Source organism: Giraffa tippelskirchi, chromosome 2, assembly GCF_054371585.1.
Source record: "Giraffa tippelskirchi isolate mGirTip1 chromosome 2, T2T-mGirTip1v1.2.pri, whole genome shotgun sequence".
In the NCBI taxonomy this organism is placed as follows: Eukaryota; Metazoa; Chordata; class Mammalia; order Artiodactyla; family Giraffidae; genus Giraffa; species Giraffa tippelskirchi.
In genome coordinates, this window is record NC_137276.1 from 27,951,996 (window position 1) to 27,970,000 (window position 18,005).

The 18,005-nt window shown below is 50.4% G+C and overlaps 1 protein-coding gene and 1 non-coding gene across 13 annotated transcripts in view; both read left to right on the top strand.

The window, feature by feature from the left end:
• The first annotated feature begins 408 nt into the window (after positions 1-408).
• On the top strand, positions 409-529 carry LOC145540024 (small nucleolar RNA SNORD22). The gene has a single exon (XR_014078154.1). It is a non-coding gene; the product is annotated as a small nucleolar RNA SNORD22 (small nucleolar RNA).
• A 9,708-nt stretch (positions 530-10,237) lies between these two features.
• Positions 10,238-18,005, top strand: part of LDB1 (LIM domain binding 1) — a 13,197-nt gene continuing 5,429 nt past the window's right edge. For 5 of the 12 annotated variants that reach the window (XM_081546047.1, XM_081546107.1, XM_081546117.1 and 2 more), the window contains exon 1: positions 15,303-15,882. Coding sequence is in view for 4 of the 12 variants with exons in the window: in XM_081546033.1 (XP_081402159.1) it covers positions 10,415-10,439 (25 nt within the window). In the remaining 8 variants the exon portion in view is untranslated. Of the gene's footprint in view, positions 10,511-14,759; positions 15,883-18,005 lie in introns of those variants that run through there. The other 7 variants (XM_081546033.1, XM_081546086.1, XM_081546038.1 and 4 more) reach the window with 3 other exon arrangements.

Genomic DNA, 18,005 nt, shown 5'->3' on the forward strand with positions numbered 1-18,005 from the left:
CAAATTTAGTGCCTGCTATTGCAGATCATCTTGTTATCCTCCAAAGACAACAAGCGTTCTCCTGCTTTTGTTTTTCTCGGTGGAAAATTTGAGCCTCAAAACATCTTTGATGCTCTTTTTTATCCTGGAAAGCCTTTTTGGTCATCCCAGCCAAACTTGAGCCCTCCCTGAATTTCTACAGTCCATAACTATCTCTATTATTTACTCATTTGACATTTAGAATCTCCTTCATATTGTTTTCCTATTTTATTTTTTTAAGTTTTGTATTACAAAAGTTTAAAATTCATTTCAAAGAGTACAAAACTGTTTAAGTAAGATACTTGGCCTACAAATACCAACCCCCAGATTTAATCCTTATCACCTTTGGGATATATTCAGCCACACTTTCTGTATATATAAAAATGTATGGTGTAGTGAAGAAGCATTCAAGCATTACTTTCTGTCCTAGTCCCAGAGTTTGTAAAGGTGAACCCACTGGGGCTGGCTGGAGACGACAAAAGTTTGTTCCAGAAGGAACTGAGGGATCATAAGGACTTCTAAACATGGGAAAGGGAGGAATAAATTATTTGTTAAAAATCAGTTGTATATTTTTTCCAGGCCTGAGGAAAAAACAAAGCCTGTATAATGAAATCTAACTCTTGGAGAACATCAAAAAGGAATTTTCAAGTTTTTTTTTATACAACCTAGCTGTTCTAATTAGCATATAATCATTTCAGCCTCTCTAAATAAAAGGGGTTTGTTCCAGTTTGTTTTGGTTTTAGCCTTGCTGAGTGGCTTGGGGGATTTTAGTTCTCCAATCAGGGACTGAACCTGGGCCCTCCCACAGTGAGAACTTAAGAGTCCTAAATCACTGGAATCACCTGACCACCAGGAAACTCCCCTAAGGGTTTTCCCTAAAAATAAGTGTTCAGTTCAGTTCAGTAGCTCAGTCGTGTCTGACTATTTGCGACCCCATGAATCGCAGCACGCCAGGCCTCCCTGTCCATCACCAACTCCCGGAGTTTACCCAAACCCATGTCCATCGAGTCAGTGATGCCATCCAAACATCTCATCCTCTGTCGTCCCCTCCTCCTCCTGCCCCCAATCCTTCCCAGCATTAGGGTCTTTTCCAATGAGTCAACTCTTCCCATGAGGTGGCCAAAGTATTGGAGTTTCAGCTTCAACACCAGTCCTTCCAGTGAACACCCAGGACTGATCTCCTTTAGGATGGACTGGTTGGATCTCTTTGCAGTCCAAGGGACTCTCAAGAGGCTTCTCCAACACCACAGTTCAAAAGCATCAATTCTCCGGCGCTCAGCTTTCTTCACCGTCCAACTCTCACATCCATACATGACCACTGGAAAAACCATAGCCTTGACCAGACGGACCTTTGTTGGCAGAGTAATGTCTCTGCTTTTAAATATGCTATCTAGGTTGGTCATAACCTTCCTTCCAAGGAGTAAGCGTCTTTTAATTTCATGGCTGCAATCACCATCAGCAGTGATTTTGGAGCCAAAAAAATAAAGTCTGACGCTGTTTCCACTGTTTCCCCATCTATTTCCCATGGAGTGATGGGACCAGATGCCATGATCTTAGTTTTCTGAACGTTGAGCTTTAAGCCAACTTTTTCACTCTACTCTTTCACTTTCATCAAGAGGCTCTTTAGTTCTTCTTCACTTTAGGGATAATATATTAGTCCATAGTTTGTTCCAGAAGGAACTGAGGGATCATAAGGACTTCTAAACATGGAAAATGGAGGAAAAAATTATTTTCAAAAATCAGTTGTATATTTTTTACAATTTTTAATCAATTCATTAACCAGTATTTACTGAAATCTGAGTACCAGTTCCATTAAATGAATCTATCATTATTTAAATGAATATACGGGCTTCCCTTGTGGCTCAGCTTGTAAAGAATCTGCCTGCAAATGAATATATAATTTAATATAATTATCATTATTTAAATTTTATTTGTGATTCCTAGTTTTTCACTGTTACAAATTAAATTACAGTGAATATTCTTATACATATATCTTTCCTTCTTTTTTGCCATGGTATCTTAGTTCCCTGACCAGGGATGGAACCCAGCCTAGCAGTAAAAGCTGCAAGTCCTAACCACCTTTTTTATTTTTTGCATTTTTGTACACTGTATGAAATAGTTTCCTTGAAAGAAGTTTGTTAAGTTAAAGGCTATATATGTGTGTGAAAGTGTTAGTCGCTCAGTCGTGTCTGACTCTTTGTGATCCCATAGACTATAGCCTGCCAGGCTCCTCTGTCCATGGAATTCTTCAGGCAAGAAAACTGGAGTGGGTAGCCATTCCCTTCTACAGGGGATCTTCCTGACCCAGGGATGGAATCCAGGTCTCCTGCATTGCAGGCAGATTCTTTACCATCTGAGCCACCAGGGAAGTCCCATATACATGTATATACATTTGAAATGTCAGTGGACAATGTCAAATTGCCCTTTAGGAAGGTTGTATTAATACACAATCCCAGGTAGTTCTCTGGCAGTCCAGTGGTTGGGACTCCACGCTTCCACTGCTGGGGACACCGGTTCTATCCCTGGTCGGTTGGGAAACTAAGATTCCACATGCCACATGGTTCAGCCAAAATATTTTAAAACTAAAAAATAACACACATTCCCACAAAAAAAGTCATGAGAGGATCTCTCATTATGGACTGAATTATATGCATTGTTCCCCCCACCACCATGGGCAAAATTTATGTTGAAGGGCTTCACACCCAATATATTTGTAGACAGAGCCTTTAAGAAGGTAATTAAGGGTAAATGATGTCATAAAGGTGAGAGTGTAATCCACTAGGTTCAGTGTCAGAAGAGAAAGAGACACCTGAAAGCCAGGGAAAGAGAAACCACTAGAAACCAGCCTTGCCAGCTGACTGATCTTGAACTTCCAACTTCTAGAGCTGAGAAAATAAATTTCTGTTCTTTAAGCCACTTAGTCTGTGGTGTCCTGTTATGGAAGCCTGGGAAGACTCATACAACTTCCTATCAGTTAGTTTCTTATTACTCTTTTGGGTGAAGTGAATCTGTTCTGGCAACAATAAAGTTTATTTCCAATAAATGTGTAAATAATTTGCCAATAAGAAATTAGTAAGAACCAATACAGGGTGCAGAATTCTTCCCCTTTGGAAGAAACATCCTCTAATAGATGCTCTGTAAATGCTGGTGATTTGAGCACTAATTATGGTCAATATTATGATAATTAGGCTTTGGGAAGATTAATGTTTTTTAAAAAAGCAGAAAGTTGTGCCCTTTTTGCTTTATTTAGCAGCTGATAAAACAATATTTACCTACATAGGGTGTACTCATGGAATATACTAAAAGAGATAATGTATCTCTCCAGTACCACCTAGACAGGGGTATTGTGGCTACTAGTCTCCTTGGCAGGCTACTAGTCTCCTGGCCTAAGAGCCAGGAAGGAAGACCACAGAGACACTGGCCACCAAACATTGGGTGCCCAATTCCATCTTTGCCTGACTCCATGTTCAACAAAGACTCATCTGATTATAATAATTGACTTCCTGTATCATTTTCTATGGGCATAAAGTGTGTTGATGAAGTGAGACAAAATGCCCAGTTCACACAACATCTATTTCTCAATGTGAATTAACAAGTCAGCATTCTGGTTTTACTGAATGCCTACTATGTGCCAGGCACTGTTTTTGGCACTGGAGATACAGGAATGACAAAACAGACCAACACACACAAAAAACAGCCTCCCTAACAAAGCTCACATTCTAGTGCGGAGACAATCTCCAAGTAAATGAAGAGTCAAAATAATTTCAGAGCGCCAGAAGTGCTGTCAGAAAATAAATGGGATGGGACTTCCCTGGTGGTCCAGTGATTCAGACTCCATGCTCCCAATGCAGGGGGCACGGACGGGTTCAATCCCTGATTGTGAACTAAGATCCTGTAGGTCAAGCATGCAGCCAAAAAGAGAGAGAGAGAATTAAATAAATGGGATGGAGAGTGTGAAAGATAAGAGGGGGCGATTTTTTTTTTAAACATGGTGTGATCAGGTAAGGAAGAGAACATATGTGAAGTAAGACATGAATCACAAGAAAGACCTAGCCATTCAAAGAGCATTCTGTGATAAGAAGAAAAGTCAGTGCATGGGCTCTCAAGTGAGAACACATTTTTCTGTGTTCAAAAGGAAAACTAGTTTAACTAAGGAGTTCTAGAAAAGAGACAGAGTAATACCAAGATAATGCTTCATGTGTATTTAATTTGTGTGAGTCAGTCTCCTGAACCTGATGAATTCTGATTCACTTCCTAAATTGAACCTCCAGACCCATAACACTGAGCACCGGATCTGGTCTCACTGAAAACCCCCAGGATGGCTTCCAATAATCTCGTCTCTTGTCATTCACACTTTTTTTTTTTTTTAATTTATTTGGCTGCACTGGATCTTTCTTGTGGCATGCTGGATTTTTTTGGACTTTTTTAAATTGCTGCATGAGGGATCTAGACCCCTGACTGGGGATTGAACCCAGGCCTTCTTCACTGGGAGCACCAAGTCTTAGCCCCTGAACCAGAGTGTAAAATCCCTATTCATACTTTTATGTAGTTCTTTCCCATAACTGTACCAGAATTGGTCTGTGTGACCAATAATATAAGGAAGACGTGATGATATATTACTTCCAATAGAAGTGTCAGTTGCTCTGTCATGTCCAACTCTTTGCAAACCCATGGACTATAGCCTGCCAGGCTCCTCTGTCCATGGAATTCTCCAGGCAAGAATACTAGAGAGTGGGTAGCCATTTCCTTCTCCAGAGGATCCTCCCAACCCAGGGATTGAATCCAGGTCTCTGGCATTGCAGGTGGATTCTTTACCAGCTGAGCCACAGGGGAAGCCCAAGAATACTGAAGTGGTAGATAACAAATTTTGTTATTCTAAGATGCTAAAGTTGAGGGTATCTTGTTGCATAGTAGTAGATAATTAATATGCCTGGTTTATAGTTACTCTTCCAGGGAGATGCAAACTTTCAGGCACTATCACTTTTAGTGCTTTATTTTTAGACCCAAGCAATGCACGTGTGAGGAATGATTTACAGTCCTCAGCTTGCTGTCTCCTTGCAATATCCCTAGGAGAATTTTTTTAAAGTAGGGATATTATTGTCCCCATTCTGCAGAGGAAGAAGTTGAGGCTAAGAAAGGGTTAAACAATATGCCCAGGGGCACACAGTGAGTAGTTGTACGTTATGTTTTCTTTGATTCCACTGTTCCTAACAGCCAATCCTCCACTGTACTAAGCAGTTGCTTATGGAAGGAGAGATGAATGAATAGGTTTCAACCCATTTGGTGAGAATGCTCTGAAGGAGTAGGGACCCTTTCTGAAGGAAGTATTCCCAAGTATTGGCATGTGTAAGAACCACCTGAGGAACTTCTTTAAAATTCAGATTCGTAGATCCCCTTCCTCCAGAGGTAAGGTTTCCTCCTAAGGAGGATGGGGCCTTCTACATATTTAACAGATTTCCTAAGAGTGTCATATACTTTAAGTAACTGCTTTAGCAGAGAAAGAGATGGTAGTGGTAAATGGTCACGGTGATGGTAAATGGACAAGAAGGGAAGGAGTCATGTGTTGGAGCTGGGAAAGACAAATCCTATCAGAATTCTTATAATCATTTGATAAATATTATATGACACATATCAGGCTATAGGCACCTTGTTAAGTGCTGGGGACAGAGACATCAATAAGACATATCATTACCATCTTGATGGAAAAACCAGATTCACCCTTGAAAGAAAGAGGAATGTCGGGGCTTCTCTGATGTCTCAGTGGTAAAGAATCTGCCTGCCAATGCAGGAGACACGGGTTCAATCCCTGATCTGGGAAGATTCCACATGCTGCAGAGCAACTAAGCCCATGCACCACAGCTATCAAGCCCATGCTCTACAGCCTGGGAACTGCAACTACTGAAGCCTAGGCACCCTAGAGCCCATGCTCTGCAACAAGAGAAGTCAACCCAGTGAGAAGCCCACATATCACAACTAGGGAGTAGACCTGGCTCACAGCAATTACAGAAAAGCCTGCACAGCAACGACAACCCAGCACAACCCAAAAAAAGAGCAATGCCAATGAGTATTTGAGGGAGTTTCAGGGGTAAAAGAAATGTGGGAGAAAACAGACAAGGCCAAGGTAAGGAAAAGGAGTTGGATGGAACAGGTTCTAGAAACTGGAAGAAGCCAGGAACTCATCTGTCCTAAGGCCAGTCTAGCCCACTGCTTCTGCTGTTTGCCTATCTGTGGGGCTCATCCCCTCTTTTCTTACCACCTCACCTCTTCTGAGCACCTCCCACTTTGCTTCATCCCCATGTCCAGAGTCCATCTTGCACTAATGACTGGTATTAAAAAAATACTGGTGGGCTTCCCTGGTGGCTCAATGGTAAAGAATCCCCCTGCCAATGCAGGAAACAAGGGTTTGATCCTTGATACAGGAGAATCCCACATGCCCCAGAGCAACTAAGCCATGTGCCACAACTATTGAGCCTGTGCTCTAGAGCCCGGAAGTCACAACTACCCATTTTGTGTCCTAAAGTGCCTGCTCTGCAACAAGAGAAGTTACCACAATAAGACGGTGCACCTCAACTAGAGAGTAGCCCCACTCGCTACATCTACAGAAAAGCCCTCACAGCAACAAATGTCCAGCACAACCAATAAATAGAATTTTTAAAAAATATAAAGATTAAAAAATAAAAATACTGGCATGCCACTGAATTATTATTATTAATATTTTTTGCCATGCCACATGTGGAATCTCAGTTCCTGGACCAAAGATGGAACTTGTGCCCCCTGCAGTGGAAGCAGTGGAAGCACAGAGTCTTAACACTGGACTACCAGGGAAGTCCCTGAATAATTCACTGTAAAATGGTTAATTTATGTCATGTGATTTCACCTCAAAAAAAGAAAATACTGGGTGCTCAAATCCATCCATCCAAATCAGCTAAGCCTGCCACCCTCAAGGACCTTCCACATAGACTCACTGCCTCCCTACCAGGGCTATCTGCCAGGCATCTGTGGCTTCTCCTCCCATCTTTGCAACACAATTTCCAGAGATGCTCCAATGATGTTTCCCTCTTCTTCCCCAGGTCTGGTCCAAACTAGAAGTAAAGCAGAAAAGAGCACTGGGTCAAGTACTTGTTAGATGTGTGACCTGAGGCAAGTTACTTAACCTCCCTAAGCATGGTTCCTCAAGGAGATGAAACTACTTAATCATCCATTTAACAGTATTGAGATATTTTCTTGAAACAAACAGGATCAATAGATCAGCTGGAAGGGGAGTGAGAGGGGTAACTTCCCAGAGGAGGTGAAAGTATAACTGAGGTTCAAAGGAGACATTAACTAGTTAGTAGGCAAAGAAGAGGGAGAAGAATGTTTCACAGAAAGTTTGAATTTATTAACCTTTCTGAATCTGTTTTCTTGCTTGTTTAATAGAAGTAACACCACTTTCTTCCAAAGGTCATCATGAAAAGTAAATGAGATTTCAGGTGTGAAACACCTAGCACAGTACCTGGGACATAGTGTATACTCAACAAATGCTGTTTTTCTTCTTCTCTGCCTTCTGCCTTCCACCTATGTAGTCTAGAAGGGAACTTTAGATTCAGAGGAGGCAAAGTCCCCTATAGGGTGGGTTATAAACCCCTTTGTCCACTCAGGTGATTGGTGATCACCATGGAATCTGGCCAAGCTAGTTGTTTGGAATGCGTGGCCTTAGGGGTGAGTGGTTACAGGATTGTGTGCATCCATCTCTGGTGGCTCAGAGGATAAAGAATCTGCAAAGCGGGAAACCTAGGTTCAATCCATGGGTCAGGAAGATCCCCTGGAGAAGGGAATGGCTACCCACTCCAGTATTCTTGCCTGGAAAATCCCATGGTCAGAGGAGCCTGGTATGCTACAGTCCATCGGGTTGCAAAGAGTTGGACACGACTGAGTAACTAACACACAGGGAGTGAGAGGGGTCACTCTCACAACACAATCCAGCCCACTTCTGAAACTTTTCAAATAACAGATAACCTCAAAGAAAGCAGAAAGGAGCTAATATATATTTAGTACTGACTACATGGCTGGTATTGGGCTAGACGACTGTCTCATTTGATTCTCACCAAGCCACAGGAACCAATTACAGAGAGTAAAGTACAGAATGGGGAAGTCAGTTGTCCCAAGTAATTTTCTAGTGAGGGGTAAAGCTAGAAATCAAAGCGAGGTATCCAAAATTCCAGGCTAAGGTTATATTGCTTTAGGTTCCCTTTACTCCCTCTAGTGCTGACTTCTGCCCTGGGGAATGTGGGGAGGAGGTGGACACAGGCAAGGGATGCTGCCGAGGAAATAATTGTGTAAGTGTGGATAGCTTCAGTCACATCCCTTTGCAGGCTTCTATCTGCAAGCCCCCCCCCCCAACACACACACACACTTTGCCCTCCAGGTCTTGGAGATTGGGAAAGCTAGGGGTGGGGGAATCCAATGTGGATGGAATGCTGGAGTTAGTGAGAGGCTGCACTTACAGCTCCCTTCCCCCACCCTCTCCTAACCACAAGGCAGGGGATACCCATCTCCTGGTTGGTTCTCTTTTCATTCCTAAGACTCTTCATCTGCCCTTAGCTTCGCTTCCTGCTCCCTCAGCAAAAGCTAAGGGGTCTCACAAACACTTAAGCCTCCACATCTGTAACCCTCTCCCAGGCAGTCAAACCAGCTGTGCAGACGCTTGGCAGGGGTGAGGGAACCTTCACTATCAATCCCCACCTAAGTAACAAAAGGAAGGAGTACCCACCGCCCAGTCCGGGCCAAAAGCCTAGGAAGGGGACACCGCCCAGGTCCCCAGCATCTACTGCTGGAACCCACTATGAAGCTTAAGGAAGAGAAGCTAGCAGCTGGGGACCCCCTCCCAGAAGGGAGGGAGCCAACTCTCTTCCAGACGGCTCCCCTTCCCTCCCGCCTCCCAGCTAATAGGTATTTCCTGTTTATGAGGCAGCTAAGGCTGGGCTTTCGGGAATGGGTGAAGATGGAGCCCCCCCCCCCCATTCCAAGCTGTGTTGGGGAATCCTTGAGGAGTGCCTGAAGGTTGGGAGGCTCCTCCCTGGGTAAGGAGTGTTCCTCACGATGACCATCCATATCACCCAACCCCCTCCAACAGAGGCCCCAGCTCCTGCGCGCAGGGGGCAATGGAGGGGTCTGCTTCCCGTCCTCCCCAGTCTCCGAGGCCCTCAAAAGGAAAGCGGCTTCCAGGAGAAGTTGGGGCGGGAGGGAAGCTGAGACTGGATGGAGAAAGGGGGGAAGGGAGGAGAACATCTTGACTGATGAGTCAGAGTCTGCAAGGGTAGAGGACGGCTTGAGGATTCCCCCTCCCCAGTCCAACCTGGCTGTCATTCCGCTGCCCCCCTCCTCCCAGTAAAACACAGATCCCAGGCAATTAGGCGAGGGAGGGGGCCGGGACCTCACCTAATTAACCCTTTAGCTCCAGTCCCAACTGGTTTAGCAGGCAAGGTACGGGTAGTTAATTTAGGGGGGGAGATAAATTCAGGGGTTGCTACTCGAATTAAGATAATGCTGCTTTCCCCACCCACGTTGTGATGAGGCGCATAACCAGGGCCGTCCAGATTAGGATTGGGGTTTCAGCAGAGAGCATGGACTGGGGGATTGGCAGTCCGGTTTCCCCTCCCTGAGCTCGGCCGGGGGTGGAGAGAGCTACACCTCACAGCCCACCCTAGCTCCGCCTCCCCCAGTCCTGGCTCCCGCTCCGGCTCCTCTACGCTCCCAACTCGGCAGCACCCGGAGGACGGACACCCAGCGCGAGGCTTCGCCTCCTCTCCCTCTCCCTCGCCTGCCCTCTCCGGGGTCTCAGCCTTGGTCTCCTTTTTTAAAAGCTGCGTCACATGCACGCCGAGCCCGGTGCGGCACCGGCCCCTCGCCGCCCGCCCGCCGCGCGGCGCACACACGTCGCAGCTCGCTGCGCCCTCGCCCGGGTCACTTTGACACGGCTCTCCCCTCCCACTAGCAGGCAATTAGCATATTAATAAAGCCCGGCCCAGCCCGGTTAGGACTGGAGAGCGGGCGTCTACGAGAGGGAGAGCGAGAGGGGGCGAGCGGCGGCGGCGGCGTTGGCGGCAGGGAGGGCGGCGGGAGCGCACAGACACGCACACGCACACGCGCACACACGGACACACACTCCGGGGACGCACACCCGTGCGCACACACGCAGAGGCAGCTCGCCTTCCTGCTTGGCTTCCTTCCTGTCTGCTTCGCGCCTGACAGGCCCCTCGCTGCAGCCAGGGGCCGCCCGCACCGGGCCGAGGCCGGGCCGGGCCGGCGGCGAGGGCAGCGGGGGCCGCGGGCGGCGGCGGCGGCTCATGCCCGGCCTGTCCCCGCGCGGGGCGGGCACCGTGACTCGGCTGGGCCCCCAGCGGCGGGCGATGTGAAGATGTCAGTGGGCTGTGCCTGTCCTGGTGAGTGGGGCGCGCGGCCTCCCGGCCCCTCCCTCCAGAACCCTCCCTGCAGATCCCTCAGTCCTTGTTTGGTGAGAACTTGTGTGGGGGGCGTCGAAGGCATGGCTTTGGTCGGGGGCTGTGAGGGGTGTGTGAGGCCTCAGTTGGGGGAGGGTTCTCCCCAACTGTGTAAATGCGCAGCAGCCCAGAGGCACTGGTAAGGGGTGCTGGGGATAGGTTGTGTGTGTTTTTTTTGAGGGGAGGTTAATTAGGGAGGGGTTGGGGGGGCTGAAATTCCCAGAATTCCAGGGTGTTAGCCAATCAGAAGTGAGTCTGGACTTTTGACCCCCCCCCCGGGTCATCATAGAGTTGTGATTGGCTGGTTTGGGTTGCCCCCCCACCTTTCCTGCTGCCTATTCCCTCTAACATTTTGTGACACCTCCCTCCAGACTGTTTCTGAGGCCTCTTGTTTGCGGGGAGGGATTGAGTGGGGACCATTTTGCCCCCCTCCAAATTATCCAGCCTGTTGCCAAGGATGGTTGGCCCTCCTGAGGGACCAGAGGTCCGGGTGGGGTGGGGTGGGGTGGGGTGGGGTGGGGGGGGGGGCGCATCTAATTGGGCCCTTGGGCCTGGCATCTCTGCCCTACTGGGAGGGGGAATGTGGCAGCCCCAGGCAAGCTAGGAAATAGAGTGACATGTGAGAGTTGAGTTGAGGGAAGCGATGCTTGACCCCAATGAGAAGACTTAGGTTCAGATTCCTGCCTCCCCCAAACACATCAACTCTTGCCAGTGACAGCTGGGGTCTGAGTTCTTTACTGGGGAAGAGGAAGACTCGTATCTACTGCCAGGAGGAAGGCGAGGGGCCATGTGAATGGAGAGGGAGTCTTCAGAGGGCCTCAGAACATGGTTTCTACCTGTCCCCAGGATTCTGGGTTCTTGAATTATCTGCAGAACCCCATCTTGTCCCAGGCAGGAATTAGCTTTCTTTTGAAACTCAGATATTCCTGAATCTAGCCTGGTTTGGATCCTTTGCCCATTCATATGTCCTGTTCTCTGGGAGGCCCATACCCTACAACTGGAAGCCCCCCCCCCCCACCCAACACAATCCCCAAGGGAAGCTGCCTGTGCTGAAGCTTCCTTGAAAATCATGTGACCCAGGCCAAAGCTGGGCTGGGCTGGGCACACATTTAAAGTGCCTGCTGAGGCTGACGTTTAAGGGGCATGGGGCCCAGAGGGAGGGCTAGTAGAGCCTGAGGATTCTGGAATATCCGGGTGTGGGAACCCCTGGCTCCTGCTGCAGAGGGTGGGGGAGAGGAGGGGAGGGAAGAGCCTGCCAAGCTGGAATCCTGTCTGGCCCCATCACTGCTCCTCCTATGAGCTCTTCCTATCACACATGTTCCTGTGTGTTTTTTCTTTATAATTGTCCTATGCTGAGTACCCTGTTCAGACCCATCCATTCTCTTGAGTCCATCCCATGGCCTTGATCGTCCATCATCATACTAAAGAGATGCATAGCTAAAGGGCTGAGTCTTAAATGTTGATTGTTAGTTCCTACAAATAGTGGGCAGGAGGCGAGTCTAGAAGGGTTGTCAGACTAGAGGTAGATGGGATGTTGGTCTTGAAGTTGGGTGCGTGGTCCAGTAGGAGAAGGGAAAAAGTTTCCCTCTCAGCCTCTCTGGGAGCAGCATGGGGACAGATGAGGACCTGTGTGTGTGAGGGGGGACAACTTCAGTCAGTGCCCTAAATGGTATGTTCCTTTTGTGTGTCTAGTGATCAGTTGGGGGAGAGGGGGCCTAAGATGGCCAAGAGTGGGGAATCTTTTTCTTGAATGTAAGGAAGTCTTATGATTGATGCCATAAACCATGGCTGGATGTTAGTCTTCAAGGAGAACCAGTTGGGGAGGGGCATGAGTGTCCTGGGGGTGAGAAATGGTAGGAGTTGGCGTAAGGGAGGGCACCAGGCTTGCATGGATGTGTGTGAGCACATGGTTGAACACAGGGACATTGTGGCAGCATGTACAGTCCAGGCCCAAAGACCACCGCCCCCAACCTGAGCAGCCCTGGGGTGGGGGCCCAGGTGCCCTGGCAGGCCGCCTCCCTGCTGCTGCCTGCTCGTCTGAGTCTCTCCTTTGTGCTCTGCTGTCTCCCGGCTCCTCCTCCCCCAGCCCGGCAGAGACAGCACATGCCCCACACATGTGACTGAGGGAAGCCAGAGCACACGCAGACCCACACACATGCACACGCGGAAGGAAACACTACAAGATACACAGACACACATCTAGCTCCCATAGTGCTCCTGGGGTGCGGAGTAGCTTCTGGGGCTTTGGTCAGGAGCAGGGAGAACCTCTGCTAAGGGGCATCACCCTGGGCAGGGCAGGTTGCTGAGGGGGCCAGGGCCTGTCTGGGGCAGCATGTGGCTCAGAAGGGTTAAGGCAGGGAGGAGTTGGGGGAGGGGAGGAGGCAGCAGTGGTGGCGGCTGGGAGCCAGGAGAGGAGGATGGCAGAGCGCCAGGCCAACGGGAGGCCGGGCACAGACAAAGGAAGGGGGGCAGGCACACTGGAGGCCTGGGTCAGGGAGCCCCAGGGGCCCGGGCAGGGGGCAGTGCTGGTACCTTATCTTGTGGTCTGGGGTGGGCTGCTGCCCTTCACAGCTCCCCCCTCCAGAAGGGGTGCTCTGGCCCTTCCCTCCCTCCTCACCTTTGTCAGTCTTTGCTGCTCCCAGCTTTCTCCCCACCCCACCCCCCACCAGTTTTAGAGGCTTCTAACTCTGAGTTGCTCTCTGCAGTTGGACCTCTTCTGCCCCTGTGCAAGTGGGAGAATTAAGTCAGAACCGAGAGAGGAACAGACTTGCTAGAGAAGGGGAACTAGGAGAGGGCCTGTTTTGAATGATATGCGAGAGTCTGGCTACATCTTGGTGTTTAGGGGCCCTTCTCCCTGAAATTTGAAGAGGCAGACTGGGTGGGGATTCTGAGCTCTGAACTGGAGGCAGAAGCCAGAGCACACACCCATGTCCTGTCCCTGAGGAGACAGTCATTTGGGGCCTGGAGTGACCATTCCTTGGAGGGGGCAGGCAGGAGGAATGGCTGCAGTGCCCCAGGGCTGGGCTTGTGTAAGTGGGGTTAGAACCAGGGTTCCAGCCTCAGGCCCTCCTGTCTCACTGTAATCTGTTCAAGTTAGGATAATATTTGACCCTGGATGCTATTAGACTTTCTTAAGGTACTTCCTTGTGAATGCACTTTGGAAAATTTAAAGGCATGAAACAAATGACAAGAATTGTCCTGTCAGAGGGGGAGGAATATAGTTATCCTAGAGTTGGGCTATAAATTTGGGAACCAGGGCAAATATCTCAAGTCCTGGTGGTAGGCACTATGATGGTAGGCATTCTGGCTGAACTGTATAGTTTTCAGTATGTTTATGAAAGCCAGAATGTATCATATGGCCAGGCCATGAGGGAGCATGGTGTGCAGATTTCCAAGAGGGTGGGGTTAGTCCCTGGGTAGCAAATGGTCAGGGTGTGTGTGAAGCAGTCTGTCAAAGGTTCAGGAGGTGTGATGCAATTTGGGGGTGTGTCTTGGGGATGGGGGCATGCGTGTCACAAGGCCCAGTGTGTATGGAAGTCAGGGTCTGACATAGACTGTGTATGTGTGTGTCTCTTAGGTTTGGGTTTATTTGGAATTTGAGGTATATCATGGGTTGAAGTGTGTATCAGGTACTGACTTATGTGAAAGTGAGATGGGTTGTTTATGTATACAGGATGTTCACAGAGCCAGGTGCAATAATATTGTTACTGCACAGTCAACTGGTGTGTATGCCATGAGAAATCCTGTTGTGGGACTGTGTGTTAATATGCTTGGCGGTTAGGGAATAGAAAGCTGAGACTCAAATTGCAAAGTAGTAAGAGGTCCTTACTCCCCCCCCATAACGGGTGTGTGTGTGTGTATGTGTCTGTGTGTGTGTGTATGTGTGTGTCTGTGTGTGTCTGTGTGTCTGTGTCTGTGTGTGTCTGTGTCTGTGTGTCTGTGTGTCTGTGTGTGTGCGCCTGTGTGCCTGTGTGTCTGTGTCTGTGTCTCTTGGGATTCCCCCCTTGCTTTGGAGAACAGGTCCTACTCTGGCAACCATATACCTTTTTGTCCCTGGGGTGTAGGGAGAGGATTCAGCAGCAGACTGGACCCCTTCTGGGGACCCTTAGATGGGCAAGTTTGCCTTCCTTGGCTCTAACAGAGCCCCTTTCCCCTGCACCCACGTGTCTCTGGTATGGTGGTGGTGGTGATGTTGGGTGGAGGGAAGGAGGCCTACCTCTGCAAAGGCAGATCTGTTTGGAACTTAGCTGGGTTGGGAGGCAGGGAACCTGGAGTGTCCCCCTCTCTTCAATCAGTGTTTACAGGCTGAAGTCTGAGTGTGTCTCTGTCAAAAATAACCCCCTGCAGCCTCCCCCCAGCTGCTGTGGGATTTCACCAGCCAAGAGTGGCTGCCCAGGCCAGCCTCCACCCGAAAGATCACTGAGGAGAGGAAGAGAGATTTGGGGGATGTTTCGGAGGAGGCTGTTAGAAGATACTGGGAATCTCCAGAGAGGAGAGTGCCCTCCTCCCTCCTTGCCTGTGGCTTTGGCTCCCCAGCTCACCCCTGAGCACCCTCGCTTGAGGGCGGCATTCCTGTTCCTGGTCCCTGCAGGCCTCCCCTCCATTCAGGTCTCTCGGGACCCAGTCTGTTCCGTCTCCATCTCCGTCCTGTCCCCTGTCTCTCCCAGTCTCTGTCTCTCTTTTGTTTTTCTCAGCAGTCCTCCCTGCCTGCCTCGCTCGCTCGCTCCCTCCCTCTTCCTCCTGCCTCGCAGGGAGGGGGGCGGGGCCGGTGGGGGCAGCTCCACCCTCCGCCCGCCCTGGGGCCTCATTCTGAGAGCGGCTCGGGGAGAGCGAGCGGGGAGGGAGGGAGAGAAAAGGAGAGAGGGAAGGGAGCCGGCGGGCGCTGCGTGTGTCTATGCGTGTGCGAGTGTGAGTGAGTGTGAGTGCCGGGCCCTGCCTCTGCTGGTGCCCCGGCGGAGGGGCCTGCTGGCCTGGGGAGGGCGGGCGGGCTGCTTGGAGGCAGAGGCATAGGCGGCGGCGGGGAGAGCCGAGGAGGAGGAGGAGGAGGAAAGAGCGGAGCAGCCATTGTTGAGGGAAACCTTGCAAACAAAGAAGGCTCCGGACTCCCTGTGGCCCCCCGCCCCCCAGGCCGGCCCCCTGGCCCCCGGTCCCTGGCCCAGTGGCCATTGTAACTTTCCCCCGGGGCTGTGGCTGCCGCGGGGCGGGCTGAGGCCGTGCGTGAGAGTCTTTGTGCAGCCCGCGGAGTGGAGCTCCCAGCCAGGCCTGCCCGTCCCACTCGGGACATGAGCGGCTGAAGTTGGCCCCCCCTCAGGCCTCACCCCAGCCAGGGCCCCTCTGGGCTCCCAGCTGCCCCCCGCACCTCTCCTGGTCCCCTCAGTTCTCCCAGGTAAGTCTGGGCACCCTGCAAGCCTGTTGGGGGTGGGTGGAAGTCCTGGGTCTGGTCCGGGCCTGGGAGAGAGGTGCCCCAGCTCACAGAGGCCAGGGCCCTCCGGCCTGCTGACCTATGGTCACCCCCCAAAGGGAGGAGGCCTGCCCTCGGCTCAGGCCAGTTACCATGGAAATGCCCAGCTGGAGATGCCCCCCTAAGGCCACAGGATGCTGCTTCCATTCAGAGAAAACTTTACTAGTTCTGGGCTCTTTCTCTCTCCTCCCCTTTCCCAAAGGCTCCCAGGTTGCCAGAGATGGGAGCCAGGGCTCTGGCTGACTCCAAGACTGGGTGACACATCCAACCCCTCACCCCCACCCCCACGTTGCTACCTCTACCCCTGCTCCTGGGGACAGGCAGCAACAGGGACAGATGGTCTGGGTGATCTTCCCTCCCCTTCTCTTCTCACTCCCAAGCCCTTGTGCTGGGGCTACTGGGAGTTGCTGTGGCTCTGGAGAGATGCTGAGTTTTATTTGTGTCCATTCACTGGACGTGTAAATAGAGGCCCCTGAGCTTTGGGCTTTAGCTCTGCAGAACTGTTCCCCAGCCCCAGGCAATGTGCCTGTCATTTCTCTAGTGAGTAACTGAAGCTATGAAACTTTTTCCAGAGTTAGAGAGGAACCCTGGTGTCTTGCCTCTTATCTCTCTAGGATCTTGAGCTGACACTCAGAGTGGGCCTGAAACCAAGGAGCAGGGCAGTAATGGTTTTGGGAAAAGGAGGGCCTAGGTAGAGGATGAGGGCCAGGTCTCCTAATCTAGACTCTTGGGTGTATTGCCCAGGCATGGCTTCTGGTGGGCAATGTGAGCTTTGACTTCTTATGTGGCCTTATCTGTCTGTGGAGTGGCAGGGACTTGGGACTGGGTGGGACTGTCTCTTTCCCGAGGACATATGCTCCTCACTCAGTTCTGACTGGCTTATGAAGGTTGTGTGTTGTGCTGGGAGCCTGTGGATGTGACATCTGAGAGCTCATGTATGGGGTGAGGGCCTGTTGCAGGCACCCTGATCCTGCCTGGGGCTGCTGGGTTCCAGCCCTTGGTAGGCATGTTGGGGCGAGCTGAGGGTGGAAGCCTGCTAGGCAGGATGAGACACACACGTGTGCAGGTACACACAGGCTCTGAGTTTTGGCACCTTTGGGGACCGTGTAGGGTAGGCCTCTCTGGGACCCTCCTTTGGCCCATATTGTGAGGAGGGGTCCCAGGGGAGAGAATTACATGGCACATGTTGGCACAGGGTCTTCCTTTGTCTCCCCCCCACCCCCCGCCCAAGGAACAGAATAGATTTTGTATCAAAATTAGAGAGGGGGCTCATATACAGCCAATTCAGCCACCCTTCCAAATGCAGTCAAGTTTGTGGGACATGAGGAAGCAGCAGTGGCTAGGACTTCACTTCACTTTCTCCTGTCTGGTGGGGAGGGGGAAAATGGCATTTCAGGGGGACCTGGCTGGCACCCAACTATGAATATAACACTTTTTCCAGTCAGGTAATAGTAGAGCAGGAAACTCTGTGCTGCCGGGTGAGGTGGAGAGGGGACACCTGTGCACAGGCATAGATACACACCAGCAGAGACCCTGTCTAGTTACCACTGGCCTCCAAACTGAGCCCCTGAAACCTAGGCTCCTTCCCAGGGGCTTCTTCTTTTCTATTTGTAAGGAGAGTGGGATCCATTGGAGGCCCATCTACCTCCCTCCTCCACTGCAAGTCTAAGGAAAGAAAAGAGGTTGAGGCTTTGGGTTTCTGGTTTGTAGACAATACTGGACCATGGTAGGTGTGGGGGAGGGCTGGGCTGATAAGGGAGTGGCCGTTGGTGGGAGAGGCAGAAGGCCCAACTGGTTATCTAGTGGGCGGCACCCAGAAGGCACCCCCCTCCCCTTATCTTTTTATCCCCTGCCCTCCTGAGACCCTAGGGGTGGAGAAGGAGCAGGGAGTTGGCAAAATCCCCCTTCACCCTCTCCCAGCTTGGTCTCCAGAGTGCAGTAGCGGGGTAGAACTACCATAGGATAAGGGACTCAGAAGACTACGCTCAAGTCCTGGTTTTGCCAGTTACCAACTTGGCAAGTCCCTTTGAGCTTTTATTAACCTCATT